Source organism: Stylophora pistillata, chromosome 10 (genome assembly GCF_964205215.1).
Source record: "Stylophora pistillata chromosome 10, jaStyPist1.2, whole genome shotgun sequence".
Classification (NCBI taxonomy): Eukaryota; Metazoa; Cnidaria; class Anthozoa; order Scleractinia; family Pocilloporidae; genus Stylophora; species Stylophora pistillata.
Window position 1 is genome coordinate 18,651,031 of NC_142528.1, and position 15,470 is coordinate 18,666,500.

The following is a 15,470-nucleotide window of genomic DNA, read 5'->3' on the forward strand; positions in this document are numbered from 1 at the left end:
ATCTTGAGCTTTCCTCTCCAGCAGGAAAGCGTGACCAGTGACTGTGTGGCTCAAAAGAGAACTTAGGTCACTAATTGTTGCGCAACGGGTTTGCAAGGAGGAAGATCCTTACAGGTAGTAAAAATGGCTCTCTTTGGATCACGAGCAAACATGTGGAGAACGTTAAACTCCTTGATCAAACGAACTGGAGTTGCAGGTAAGAAAACCCTTTTTCATTTGTCCCCATTAATAGACTTAAATGGTAATATTGGGCTGACTGTAATGAGAAAATGATCGGGCCAGTGATTACAAATGACTTAAGCGCTTGGGAAAAGGCATATTCGAAATTATGAGTTCAAATAGGCTCCCATGGCCTTAAAACTTGTCCAACGAAACCAGCGTTAACGTAACTCTTGTTTTTGTGAGTGCTGTTGATTGAAAATGAAGTCGCCTTTTCACCCCACCGTGGACTTTGTCATTTCTCAGTATACACTTCATGGCTGTTTCCCAACGTTCTAGGTCGTGTGTTGGCGGCTTTGGTGAGCGACACGTTTACAAATTTGGAAAACCGGAACATCTTGGAAAACCGCAGAATACGTAGGCAATTCTTTTGGGATGGCTGGGTTGAGTTGGGACACTTTTTGGAGACATCTCATTTCTCTGAGAGTAACTAATGTGAGAGCCTGCGAGCCGGAGCCGTTTTTTGGGAGCCTCGAGCCTCTTCTTGCGAGCCAGTAGTGTTTGTTCTATATCCTTCCATTTTCTCTCCTCATTTTATTCTAACAGTCTTTGGCTCCTCTCCAGAAAGCATTTGAAGGTGAAAATCTGAAAAAATATCAAACTAGACGCTCGAGGAGCGTTCACTCGGGCTTCGTAGCGAGCACTTTACTTGAGAATTCACCACGCGTAGAATTTATTCGAAAATACAAAGCCATAGCATTCACACAAAACACGAGATCTGAATTTTTTTTTTACCTTTAATGACGCTGTAACATTTTTATGTTCATGCACATTGGTCATATTGGAAAATTTGGAAAGATTTCCGTCTAACCCCATACCAGTCAAAAATAAAGCCGAAGTCCCAAAGGTAATCAGTTGTTTTGCCTGTTTTCTTTTATCCAAGAATTTTATGCATAATGGGGTATGGGGTTATACGGAAATCTTGCCGAAATTTTTTCTTGTAGATCACCATCATCAAGAGTATTCATCATATCTTCTACTAAGAACGCGTAACTCCATGCAAAGGGCAAACCAACTTTCACGATCGCTTGCAGAATAATAATAGTGATTATGTGCGCGAAATATCAAATCGTACTTTACAAGTATTGAACCCGATAGAAACCAATTACAAAAACAGGTATTTAACGGAAGAGCTAAGCTTAGATGTTTAACATTACTATTCATGTTGCTTAGAACTGTCAGTATCCCTATCCAATTCGCTCTTGTTAGCGCCACCATTAAGCGACGTCTTCATCTCAGCTTCATAGTTTGTTGTTAATTGGCTGTCACAGTTTTGCCAGTATTTTCGTAGTTTGAGCGAAAACGCACGACATCGTTTAGTGTGGGCCTACCACGAACGGTGTGTGCGTTTGTATGTGAGAACGGCGTATGAGACAGGAATCTTTGCCGTGCGATCTTCCCAAAACACAACATTTCGAAAATTGAGTTTACAGTCAGCGAGTACACGATAAGACAAGTTGTCACACTCTCATCCTCAGTTTCTGCGGTTTAAACAAGGAACGCCTGGGACCATGACCATAAAAGGGCATTATGTCCAGATTTGGATATTAATTTCCCGGGACTCGCAAAGAATAGTTCCGGATCGTCATAAAAATAATGCTCGGGCTCGCAGGCGATGGTTAGCCAAATGTTGCAAAATTCAACAACTTGCATATTTATATTCAACAATTAATATTTATGCTCAACAAAACAAATTTTTATTCAACAGTTTACAGTTATATTCAACAATTTATATTTATGTTCAACGACACGCATTTTCTTTTCATATTCAACCAAATTTATTTCATTCAATAACAATATTTATTCAACTTCAATTGCTGTATTTATTTTACTCAACAAAATTAATTGTTCAACTTCAGTCCAAACTTTTTACTCAACAAAAGCAATTATTCAATTTCTACCATGCATAGTTATTTAATGACATACCTTCTATTATGACTAAGTGTCCGAAAGTTCCCGGACATTCAAAATAACGTCATTCAACAAAATCCCCGTACAGTCCCCTGTTAAATACAGCTTATTTAACAGTGGGCGGGGGGAATTTTGTTGAATGACGATATTTTGCATGTCCGGGAACTTTCAAACACTTAGTCATAATAGAAGGTATGTCATTAAATAACTATGCATGGTAGAAGTTGAATCATTGTTTTTGTTGGGTAAAAGTTTGAACTGAAGTTGAACAATTAATTTTGTTGAGTGAAATAAATATAGCTATTGAAGTTGAATAAATATTGTGGTTGAATTAAAATAATTTAGGTTGAATATGAAAAGAAAATGCGTGTCGTTGAACATAAATATAAAATGTTGAATATAACTGTAAACTGTTGAATAAAAATATATTTTGTTGAGCATAAATGTTAGTTGTTGAATATAAATATGCAAGTTGTTCAATTTTGCAACATTTGGCTAACCATAGCAAGCTCGCATTATAGCAATCTGTGGTGGCTCTCAAGGGCCATCCACCCACAAAAATTTTCATGACTTTATCGTGCGATAAGTTTTGCCAAGCCCATTCATTCAAAAAATTTGCAATCAACATTATCGCGCGATAGATAAACTTATCACACGATAGAACAACTTTTCGTGTGATAGAACACCTTATCGCGTGATAGAACAACTTATCGCATGATAGAACACTGTATCGCGCGATAGAACAACTTATCACGTGATAGAACAACTTATTGCGTGATAGAACACTGTATCACACGATAGAACAACTTATTGTGCGATAGAATACTGTTGCAATTGCTCAAATAGTGCTTTACTGCGAAGGATCGTTCTTATATACGTCTCATAACCGCAGTTCACTCATATGTTTCATATGTTTGTTGTTGTTCGATTTATCATCTACGGGTTTATATCGAATTAATTTGATGGCCTGCTCCCAGTTGGCTTGTTAGCTCAATTGGTAGAGCGCTGCACTAGTATTGCAGAGGTCAGTGGTTCGAATCCCGTACAGGCCTGAAATTTTTTTCAGGTCTGATTTCCACTATTGCTCAAATAGTGCTTTACTGCGAAGGATCGTTCTTATATACATAGAACACTGTATCGCGCGATAGAACAACTTATCGCGTGATAGAACAACTTATCGCGCGATAGAACAACTTATCGCGCGATAGAACAACTTATCGCGCGATAGAACAACTTATCGCACGATAGAACAATTTATCGCACAATAGAACAACTTATCGTGCGATAGATAATATTATTGCGTGATAATTTTATTACTAGCTCCCATGGCCCCACGACCATTAGCAAGTGGTCACATCCATAGCAAGATAGCAGACCAAGCTTCGAACGTGAGTAATTGTCCAAGAAATAAAGACTTTTATTCTTGAGTTTTGAGCAAGAATCGGTAATCTTTGGGTTAAATTAAATTATATTTCTATGCTTTCTATGCCTTATATTCATAAACAATCTTTCACCTTATGCACTTTATATAGTTTGAAAATGTATCCCTACACCTTATATTCATAAATAATCTTTCAAATATGGAGCAATAAAGTCCCTCTCATATCTTTAACCTCACTTACTAATATAGCATAGAAATATAATTTAATTTAATCCAAAGATTACCGTCTCTTGCTCAAAATCTAGAATAAAAGTCTTTATTTCATGGACAGTTACTCACCTTCGAAACTTGGTCCGCCATCTTGCTATAGATGTGACCATGTGCTAATAGTCGTGGGGCTATGGGAGCTAGTAATAAAATTATCGCACGATAATATTATCTATTGTGGGATAAGTTGATCTATCGCGCGATAAGTTGTTCTATCGCACAATAAGTTTTTCTATCGCGCGATGGTGTTCTATCGCGCGATAGAACAACTTATCGCGCCATAGAACTACTTATCACGCGATGAGTTGTTCTATTGCGTGATAAGTAGTTCTATCACGCGGTAAGTTTATCTATCGCACGATAATGTTGATTGCAAATTTTTTGAATGAATAGACTTAGCAAAACTTATTGCGTGATAAAGTCATGAAAATTTTTGTGGGTGGATGGCCCTTGAGAGCCACCATAGCAATCCCTGTTTTTTTCCTCCAACTGCAAAAATCAACGTTCATTCCAATTTATTATTATTTATTTTTTTATTACATTTTATTATTATTTTTTATTATTTAATTTGACCTGGAGTCACGGGTTTTTAACATGAGCCACAGGTTTGGAAGATTGGGCAACCACCTCCTACATTATCAACTTTAAATAAATTATTTTTATTTTATTTACCATGACATTTCATGCTTCATCTCCATGTTTGTATTATTTTCCTCCTACATGGAAACTGCCTCATGCGAGTGTCTTCTAATTTGTGTTATTCTCCTTTGCATTAGAAATTTGTTTTGCATTAGGTCCTCTCTCTCTATTCAGCTCTATTCAGCTCCAATTTCAACTCTCCTTTACATAATTTGGATATATCAACAAAGTTGAAATGGTAAATTGGCCACCGTAACGATTATAAAAGCTGACGTTTCGAGGGTTAGCCCTTCGTCGGAGCGGTTTAAACACTCTGACAAAGGGCTAACACTCAAAACGTCAGCTTTTATAATCATTATGGTGGCCAATTTACCATTTCAACTTTGATGATACATCCAAATTATTTCATTACCCCCACCGACGCAGCCCCAAACAGTCTCTTTCAAAACTATCAGCCTTTCTCCTTTATATACTCTATAGTTAGTCAGTAACATCAATGGTACAGTAAATCTGACCTGACCGTGCAGGTTTTGAGAAAAATGTCAAATCTAAGAGGTGCCTCACCAACAGGTGCCTCACTAGCAGGTTTATCATGTTCCATTTGATAACTGCAGAAAAATTTGCAAAGGTGCATGAATAATGGAGACTGCTCAAAGCTTTCATCACAATAAACTTTTGGTTCAATATTTATGTGACAAGTTGATTGTTTTGTTTTAGAATGTTTTGGTGCTCAGATATTGGTTGCCAGATTTTCTTCACCATCTCAAGAGTATGAAAAGCCAGCAATTAAGACTGCTATTCCTGGACCACGCTCCAAAGTAAAATTATTTTACTACTAGTACTTTGCATATATTATAACAGGCCACATGAATAGTTTTTATTTCAATATTTCAAGGAACAGTGATTCGTTTATAATATCAGTTCAATTCAAGTTTATAGAATCCTATGCCCTTTCCGCTGCTCAGGGTGTAGTTCAGCCAGCTATATATTGACTGGTGTGGTTGCTGCAATCCTCAATTAATCCTAGTTGAAGTTCTCCTTTATTAAGGCTGTCAACATTTATACATATGCCTCATTGAAATAAGTGTTTGATTATTCTCTTCAATTTTGTTTGGATGGTTTGTTACTAGTTAGCTATTACCTTGATAATGTTTGTGACATAATTTGACTTTGCTGGTTCTGTGGCAGGAGCTGATGACAGAACTATCTCAAGTGCAGGTTTGCTTTGTTATATGATATGCAAAATAATACTTTTGTAGCTGCAGTTGCAGGAACTTCACTCATTCCTACTGACCACTAATACACTGGCCAGGCCTCAAGAATCTGAATTTGAGTAAAAGTTAAACATTTCTGCCAGATGTATGGAATGTTAGGCTCACTCTAGGGACGGTCCTTGCTTGTGTCTGTTTGATCTGCCTGTATAATAAAAAAAATTATATAGATTTAGCCATATTAGCCTAAAAGCGGAGCTTGCATTTTTTTTTCTGCATGTCTCGTCTCCTCAGCTATGTACAAGTGTAGGGCATGCGTTGTGCGCAAACGCCCAGTGGACAAGACTAAAGCCGTGACATTGGCATGCCCGCGGTACAATTGACAACACATGCTAAGAGTACCACCTTGTACAGACCCTATTTGTAGAATAACTATGAATTACCAGGAGTTTCGCTGTTGAAAATGATTGTTTAGGCTAGGGCCCAATGGCTGGGGTTTCAATAATCTTTACCATTGAACAGGCCTCGTCCCAACTTGGAAATTTGTTAAATGAATGTTTTCAGAGATTTTGGTTGTTTTTGTTTTCTTCTTGCAGCTAACAAAGGGAATGTCATATTTTGTTGATTTTGAGAAGAGTATAGGAAACTACATTGTTGATGCTGATGGCAATGTTTTGTTAGACGTTTTTCAACAAATTGCTTCTGTTCCACTAGGTTTGTTGATTTAAGGAATGATTCCCTAATCACTCCACCCCTCCCCCTCAATATATTATGGTGTTTTATTGTATTCACTTTGGTATGTATTAATGGAAAAGGTTTTTCAATAGTGTTCAAATGATTTTGCCGCTGATTGTGACTGTCCAATGGGAGAGGTATTGCTAAAATCCAAGATCTTAAGGCCCACTTTATGGCTGACATTTCAAAATTTTGTAAACTGTTCCCTGCAATGCAAGATGGGTGATTGTAAGTTTCTGTGCTTGGGTAATCACATCAATTCTACTTGATCTTTGAAATACTTTCAACTGTTTCATTTTGGCACTAGGGAAATGTTTAAGCTTAGGTATAATGACATTAGGTCCTCCTAAAATTAAGGAGTCTATGGTAAATGAGGAACACCTTGTTGCATCCCCTTGGGAACCAGTATGGAGGATGGATCAAAGACATTCATCTTTTAGAAATAAAAGCTCTCAGATTTCTAGTTTGGTAGTTTTGTTTTCTCACAAGAGGTGTTGTAATAGAGACAAGTGGTGCAAGGTGTATTCTCCATGTGCCCTACTTTTGGTCCTCTTATTTTGGTGTTGTCCATGTAGTGCCCCTCTTAATGAAGCAAATACTTGCCTTGTTTGAGAGCTGATATCTGTAGTGTCATTGGGTTCTGTAGCAAAATACCCAAGTATTAGGTTTCTGTCATCTGAGATGAAAGCTGTTTTAACTTTAGCCTAGATTCTTCAGTCCTAAGTTTGACCAAAGTACACATACCTAGGCATAAGCAGCTTCCTCTCATTAAGAGAGTAATTTAAAGTGATCCTAAGATCACCTAAGATGGATAAGATTTAACAAGCACTAAAACTCAGCATCATATCTCTTGTACCTTAGGCAGAAGGGATTTTAATTTTCACATGCTAGCCAACAAGTAGTCCTTGAATGAATGGGCTGTAGACTTTGGGCTTTGAAGTGTGCCTCAGGTTGCTGAGCCACAGGCTGCTGCAAAGCTGCTGAGCCACAGGCCTGCCCTTTGTGAGCACTGTTTTTTGGGCCAATCGGGAAATTAAAATGACCTGCATAATGTGCTTGCTCACACTGTGTGCCTTTCTCTTTACCATACTCATCTTCTTCAAACACAGGTTACAATCACCCTGCTTTGGTGAAAGCTTTACAAGATCCAAAGAATGTGGTAAGATGAGTGACTAAATACATTAATTTTAATCTATTGCTTAAGCAACGATTATGATTAATACTGTATTATCATAGGTGGGTGATAAAAAGTTTAAATCAATCCTTTGAACTGAGATGGAGAACTCTATTCTCAGCAAAGGGGTGCCCTGATATATTAGACTTACAGAATTGACTCTACTTAATATCCATTGTAAGGTTGCTTCTAAAACTTTGGTTAAAAGAATCGAGACAGTACTTCCAAAATAAGTGCATTCCAATCAGACCGGGTTTATAAAGGGTCATTATAAGGGAGAGAACATAAGATTGATATACAGTGTTATGGAACACACTTTATCCAAGAAGAGCAGTGGAAGGTTGATTTCATTGGATTTTAAAAAGCTTTTGACACATTAAAATGGCAGTTCATAAAGAAACTAGTACTTTTCAACCATTTTATACTTGGGGCTGAAATATTATTGAACAAACTTTGTCAGAAAGTTGAAATCAAAGGGATGAATTCATCCAGAAACTTCTACAGGAATGGTTTTCCAAAGGAGTCATTCATATTCAAAGATCTCCTTAACGGGAATAGACAGCCAGCTATCTAGTTTCAAGAATTCCAAATGAAATATGTCTGTAGAACTAATCTCCTTAATTTATACCAGGTGATATAAATACCAGGCTATCCCAAAAATATTATTAACTAGACCACATGAGATGGAGGTACCTCTCAAAGAAAGTTATTTAGGAAATTATTCCAAGATTGAATTAGTTGAGGGTGTTGAAATAGTTGATCCACAAGAAGGGCGAAAGATTTCTATTGGTTACCAAAATAAAAACATCAACCAATCATCCCTTACTGGGCCAGTAGAATGGAATAACACTATGAATTTAAACTATGCTGAATGGGAGCCCTTCTTCAATTTGGCATACAGGATCTGTACGATAATAAAGTAAAAGAATTCCATTTCAGATTTTTATATTGAATTATGAAGAAATGATTATGCTGCCAAGATATGAAACAAGATAATGATTGTCTGTGTTGCGGAAATGAAGACTCTATGGAACAGACCTTGATCAATTGTCAATTCTCAAAAGCCCTTTTGTGAAGAGTCATTCAAAGGTTTAATAACATCAATTATTCAACTCTTTGTTGGTCTGTTAAAGATATCTTATTTGGGTTACCTACCAATTGTAAAATAATAAAGTCCTCTCATGTAAATCCAATCATACTGTGCTTTATAAGCACTATTATTAAAACTGGATCATTGGATAATACAATTCAAGACTTAATTTTATTGGCTTAGCCATTATAGTGTATGCAGAGCCAATATACCATAATCTAATATCTGTACATTGTAACATCCGGTTTCTTCTTAAAAAATAAAGTTGAGAAGATTTCTCTAATATCGTCGGGGCATTTTTTTAATAAAACAATTATTCCACTCGCGCTTGTCGGATATGAGATGATTATTGCCAATTCGGCGCTACACACCTTGTTGGCTATCTATTATCTCATATCCAACACGCACTCGTGGAATAATTGTCAATTATATTTATACCAGCAAACATCAAAATTGATCAATTATCAGTACTCTCATGGATTTTGTGAAACATTTAAGCATTGAATACAAGAGGTGCTCAGTGGGACAGAAGGGAATTGAAGGGTATTACAATGGTCTTTAGGGAACAGGGCTGAAGTGATTTATAGACATCTGTAGGCTGAAAATTAAGCAGAAGTTACTTTGGCTGTGTCCTGCAAAAAGGCAGGACTATTTTATTTCTCTGGGAAAGACAAGCTCAATACCATTTGTCAAATGTTATAACACTAAACAATTTGAAGAGTGCCCTGTAGAGGAGGGGGTTTGGATAGCTTAAACATGTGTCCTCCTATTCTGCTCCAATTTCTTAGTAAATGAAATATCATGTAAACAATAAGGTAAATCACATTTGGCCTCACAGATGGCTAGGTTTTGCCATTGATTTTATTCAATGTGGTCTGTTTAGTCCTTAGAGGTGAAAATTTAGAAAAAGTTCTTAGGTTGAATTTTGGTCATAAACTAAATTTTTTAAAATCATCTATTGTGCTAAATTATCGCTGTCACTGCTTTGGTATACACTTGTTAACCACTAGTCAGGCACCTTCACTTCAGTTAATACTGGTAGTTGTTAATTGTGATATCAGTGCTAATTAGTATTTGCATACATGAATATGTGCAATACAGGAGGGACATTTGCTGGAGCCCATTTGGACAAGATTGTTCCATAATGCCACAGTGTGACAGGTTTCTGCACAGTCTAAAGGTGGTTAAATGTGTGTGGTTAGTGTAACATTGATGATGTCAAGCTGCAAGAGGGCAAATAAGCAACCTGGTTGGTTTTGAATGGAGTACAGAGGCAGATGTCATTTTAGAATTGTACCAAGTTGAAGTTTAACTCATCTGTGATTTTTTGCAGTCATCCTTTGTCAACCGTGCAGCCTTAGGTCTCTATCCACCAGTTTCCTTTTTTCAAGACTTAAAAGATGCTTTGATAAGTGTAAGTTTGAGATACAACAGCCAGTGTTTGGTAATTTTAATGGTTCAATCTCATCACCTGACAAATACTGGCAGCTAGTGTAGCAATTCAATTGAATCATTTGCTTCAGGTTCAGTGAACATAGTTGAACAGTCCCTTCAACAATATTCAGCAATATTCACTGAACCTGAGGTTAATAATTGCTAAATATTGACCTGCATTTTAGACCCACTGTCAACCAGACATATAATGAAAAGGACTTTTTAACAAATTTAATAATTTTGAATTTTTATGAGATGATTATATCGAGTTGATTTATGATTTAAAATTCCTAACTTCTTCTACAGGTAGCCCCACCTGGACTCTGTGAGGTAACCACAATGGCTTGTGGAACTTGCTCAGTAGAGAATGCATTTAAATTGGCTTTTATGCATTATAGGGTTAGTGACACTCTTCTTTCAAGTCTTTCGATTTAAATTATAACCTCAAATTTCTACTTTCACTTTGCTCAACTATTCAAAGGTCAAATAATTTTTATTTTCATCTTTTAACGGTACAGTATGTATAAAAATTTGCTGCTTACCATGGGTTGCAATTCTCTTCAAATGTGCTCAGAATTCTAAAATGGTGCCTTTTTTCTAATCTTGCTAGCAACCTGGCAGCTTATCTCTGAAGTAACTCTCGCCACTCTTTTTTTGCATCTCTTAGCGGTCAGTTTGCTCGAGCCGTTAAGAATGCGAATTCAAAATATGAGATTACCTTGGATCAAACTCAGCAAATTGCTAGCCTGTCGTTTGTGTGGCGAGTATATGTGTTTTTTTTGTTTTTTTTTATCGTGACAGTCTTTTTATAGAGGATGAATTAAAGGCATCCTCGGAGACCCAGGGGCTGTCGGTCGATTTCAAGTTAGGGCATGAAGAGCCCCTGGGGACATTGTCTTACAAGACTAGTTCCAAACGGTCGCAGTCGTTCTGCCATCTGATTGGTGCCAGAAAATCTTTGTGTTTTTCTGCCCAATCAGAGTGAAGTTAACGAATGGTAAACACCACAGTGCACACTATTGAGTTATGGATGCACGCGGGAGGTTGCTACGCACGAAAGAAGCGTAAGAGTCGCGCGAGGCGATAGCCGAGAGCGACTCTAGCTTCTTGAGTGCTTAGCAAACCTCCCAAGTGCATCCATAACTCAATAGTGTACGCTGTGGTGTTTACCATTTGTTTTATAACATAACATTGATACATCGTAGCTAAAGAGCTCCCTTTTATTTAACAAATCTTACGTGACCAGAAAAAAACAAGCGCGCGCGGAAAAATGGTCTTTGCATTTGCTCACGTCAGCAGCGTGCACCCATGGGCAAATGGGGGACGCTGAATTGACCAATCAGAGCGCGCGCTTTACTTTGGTTATATTATAACCAAAAGTCCTTTCGTGTGTTTTAACACGGACATATATTAGTAGCTCAGTTGCTCACTGTGCTTGTTTGGACCGTGCGACGGAGATTTGCTTGAGGTGAAAAGTTTCAGTCTCAGCACACAATGTAAGAGAAATCGATCAGATTGTCCGCGAAAATCTTACCGGAAGTTATAGTGAATACTTTCGCAGGTATCACTAGAGAACGTGTTTTAAAGTTTGCGAGGTTTGTATGCAACACGATGGTTGCAGTCATTAATATGTCGCTTTAAACGTTAAACGAGATTTAAGCTTAAATCTTTCTAGATTTTTTGCATAATTTGCTGTGACTGAAACTTTGCTAATCCCGTGAAGTTATTTCGTCGCACGGGCCACGCAGGTATGTCGAGCAACTGGCGCTTTCGCCTACGTAGCTTTCTGCTTTCTGTGCGCGCCAAAATCTAATCTTAGTAGTAAAGTCGTTCACAATACGGCCAAGGTTGCAGAGAACGTTAAGTTCGTGGACGACCTCCAGCAAGTGCTAAGAGAGAGCTTAGCTGTGTTTCCGGTTAGCTAATTAATTTTATTTGAACAAAAACTTATTAACGAGTACATCGTGGGAAAGAGAGATGTTTTCGGGCAGTTACCGAAGGGGTTTAGAAAGAGTTCAGTCTTTCAACTGCTGTCTAGAGTATTGAAATTCTTGAGCCAGAAAGGCCACGGATTCTCTTCTAGTCCCTTGGTCATTGTCATTTCACCTCTTCTGTCGATTGTTGAAGACCAAGTTGAATACCTTTGATCATTGAGAATCGATCCGAGATGCTGTTTTCAATGGGAAAAACAAAGACCAAGAAATATTGGATGGAAAGGGCGGGTTTGCTTTATTGTAAATGTCAGCTTAGTAGTACAGGGTCATCTACGCACATCTAATAAGCAAAAGTTTCCACGCTTAGCTTTTCTTTTTTTTTCCAGCGAAGATGAGATTTGATTTTGGCACGCACAGAAAGTTGCGCAAGTACCAGTTGCTCGACATATCTGCGTGGCCCGTGCGACGAAATAACTTCACGGGATTGGCAAAGTTTCAGTCACAGCAAATTATGCAAAAAATCTAGAAAGATTTAAGCTTAAATCTCGTTTAACGTTTAAAGCGACACGTCAATGACTGCAACCATCGTGTTGTGTCCAAACCTCGCAAACTTTAAAACACGATCTCTAGTGATACCTGCGAAAGTATTCACTATAATTTCCGGTAAGATTTTCGCGGACAATCTGATCAATTTCTCTTACATTGTGTGCTGAGACTGAAACTTTTCACCTCAAACAATCTCCGTCGCACGGTCCGAACAAACATAGTGAGCAACTGAGCTACTAGTATATGTCCGTGTTAAAACACACGAAAGGACTCTAAAACACACTTGTGGAATCTCGTGACTAGTAGTCTAGACCGCAATATCATTAACCTGCGGTGTGCGTTCGGCACATGCGCAGAGACAAAAAAAAATGTGCTCGAGTGCATGAGAGAACCGCCATGTCGAAACTTGTACTCGTTATGTACTCGTTGTGTTGTTTTACTAAGCGTGGCCGCCCCGTTTTATTCTGTCACTGTTAGAAGTTTCTGATTAAGTATTCGTTGATTAAAGTCGATCAATTCAGTCTTGTGGTTTACACAACACTTCACTCTGATTGGGCAGAAAAACACAAAGATTTTCTGGCACCAATCAGATGGCAGAACGACTGCGACCGTTTGGAACTAGTCTTGTAAGACAATGTCCTAGGAGCTCTTCATGCCCTAACTTGAAATCTACCGACAGCCCCTGGGTCTCCGAGGATGAATTAAAGGTAGAACTAAGGAAACACTCATGATCGTAAGATTTATTCACTCATTTTAGACTAAACAACGGGGTAATCCTGAACCTTCCTTGGAGGACCTAACAAGCTGCATGAAATCCCAGGTGGGTTTACTCTTTCAGGTGTTTGTATTCCTTTAGATTTTAACCTTGACACTAAGGGTGCTGACCTTTCCCTTGAGAACACTTAACACTTGTGAAAAAAAACTTCAATCGTCCAATTATGTGTTTGGTATCCAGTCGTTTCGTACCCATGGATCTTTCGTACCCAGACGATTCGTACCCGGGCTCAGACGTCTCGTACCCACTTTCGATCAGTTCGTACCCAACCCTCTGGTCGATTCGTACCCAACAAATTAAGATGCATGGTTATATCAACTAAGTTGAAATTGTAAATTGGCCACCGTAACGAATAAATAAGCTGACGTTTCGACCGTTAGCCCTTCGTCAGAGCGAAAGGGCTAACGCTCGAAAGGGTTAACGAAGGGCTAACGCTCGGAAGGGCTCACGCTCGAAACTTCAGCTTTTTTTATTCGTTATGGTGGCCAATTTACATTTTCAACTTAGATGATATAACCAATTATCTTGTTACCCCCACCGACGCAGCACCTTAGTTTCTTTAGAAACTTTCAGCCTTTTTAAATTAAGATGTACGCTCGCACGCGCAGGGTATAAGTGTGATCTTATTTGTTATAATTATTGTTGAACTTTACTTAACAGTAAAAGTGTCAGTGGTCCGCGTAAGGCGCTCCGTGATAATGGGCAGAATATATATTAGGATAAGTCAGCTAGGGGAACTAGGTCACGATTTTTCAAGAGTAAGATAACTTTTGAACGTTACTATGATTTAAAAAGTAGCTTTTTTACTGAGTAGAATAGGTACGTTTAGTCGTAGGCGCTGCGTAGTTGTGGGCAAAATATATTAGGATGGGTCAACTAGGTCAAGGTTTTTCAAGAGTATTAACTAAAAGATAACTTTCCAAAATTTCTGTGATTAGAAATTAGTTTTCTTTGCGATTACTGGGATAAATGAAATAAATGTTTGTTTGTTTTAAACATTTTGTACCATAATTTGTTGGGTACGAATCGACCAGAGGGTTGGGTACGAACTGATCGAAAGTTGGTACGAAACGTCTGAGCCTGGGTACGAATCATCTAGGTACGAAAGATCCATGGGTTTCCATGGGTACGAAACGACTGGTAAGCATGTTTTTGCATTGGTGCAAATTTATCGTTTGTGTTGTGCTCAGGTTGTAACTAAACATGGGACAAGGTTTAGTCACTTTAATTTTGTAAATAAATTTTGAGTCCATATGTAACAAAACATTGAAGGTCATTACAAAAGAATTACAACTGCAGTAGATTTGCAACATTTTCACAAACGTATGTCTTTGGTATATGTTGAAACAAGTGATTATTGGTCCTTAGAACAATTGTTCGTTACCATAAATGGTTATACAAAAGGGAATTTTCTGTACTGTTAGGTTCCTGGCACACCACCGTTAGCAATTCTTGGTTTTGAGAGAGGATTTCATGGTCGAACTCTGGGTAAGTTAAATTGTCTTGGATAATGGTGTTGTAGAAAACACATTGATTGGCAGGAAACACAATAAATATGTTATTTAACAGGCATAAAAGTAAGAACAATTAGTTCGTTAATAGTAGCAATGGAATCTAATTTTATGGACATGTTATTTTTAATTTTTTTTTCACTTTTCACGAAAGAGCTTTTTACTCGTCAGCTTAGTTTATTACAAGTTTTTCATTTCAATGTAGATTTTTAAATTTTTCGCATTGACATGGTAGTGGAAGATCACTTAACCGTATTCATCATTTCACCTCACCGTCGCTCTGCATTGGACTGCGCATGAAACATTACATTACCTCACTCTGAACCACACCTGATTATAACGTGTCACAATAAACTTCACCGCCACATTGTGCCACATATTGCCAGGGGGCTGAGACTTATCAGAGTGAACAGGAATTCTAGTGCATTACTTTGGACCGAGGCCTAGTGGGGCTGTTGAGTGGCCATTATGTTGTGGAATATCTATGCAAGTCGAGAGAGTTGTATATTCCTCAAAATTTCCCTGCATGACCATTTTTATGGTTTGTAGTGCTCAATCGAATTCTCCACTAGACTGGGGTTATTTAGAAGACACTCTGATATGTCCAAAACAAAAAAACGGTTTTGGAAGGGTTTCGGAAATC

The 15,470-nt window shown here is 37.9% G+C and overlaps 1 protein-coding gene across 4 annotated transcripts in view; it reads left to right on the forward strand.

Moving 5' to 3' along the window:
* The window catches only part of LOC111321860 (4-aminobutyrate aminotransferase, mitochondrial), a 26,929-nt gene continuing 11,459 nt past the window's right edge, over window positions 1-15,470 (forward strand). The window contains exons 1-10 of one of the 4 annotated variants that reach the window (XM_022924844.2): window positions 1-196; window positions 499-576; window positions 5,135-5,235; window positions 5,606-5,635; window positions 6,225-6,342; window positions 7,473-7,522; window positions 9,961-10,041; window positions 10,368-10,460; window positions 13,299-13,361; window positions 14,741-14,804. In XM_022924844.2, coding sequence (XP_022780579.1) covers window positions 124-196; window positions 499-576; window positions 5,135-5,235; window positions 5,606-5,635; window positions 6,225-6,342; window positions 7,473-7,522; window positions 9,961-10,041; window positions 10,368-10,460; window positions 13,299-13,361; window positions 14,741-14,804 — 751 coding nt within the window. In that variant the 5' untranslated portion in view covers window positions 1-123. Of the gene's footprint in view, window positions 197-498; window positions 577-603; window positions 797-875; window positions 1,337-5,134; window positions 5,236-5,605; window positions 5,636-6,224; window positions 6,343-7,472; window positions 7,523-9,960; window positions 10,042-10,367; window positions 10,461-13,298; window positions 13,362-14,740; window positions 14,805-15,470 lie in introns of those variants that run through there. The other 3 variants (XM_022924845.2, XM_022924846.2, XM_088736043.1) reach the window with 3 other exon arrangements.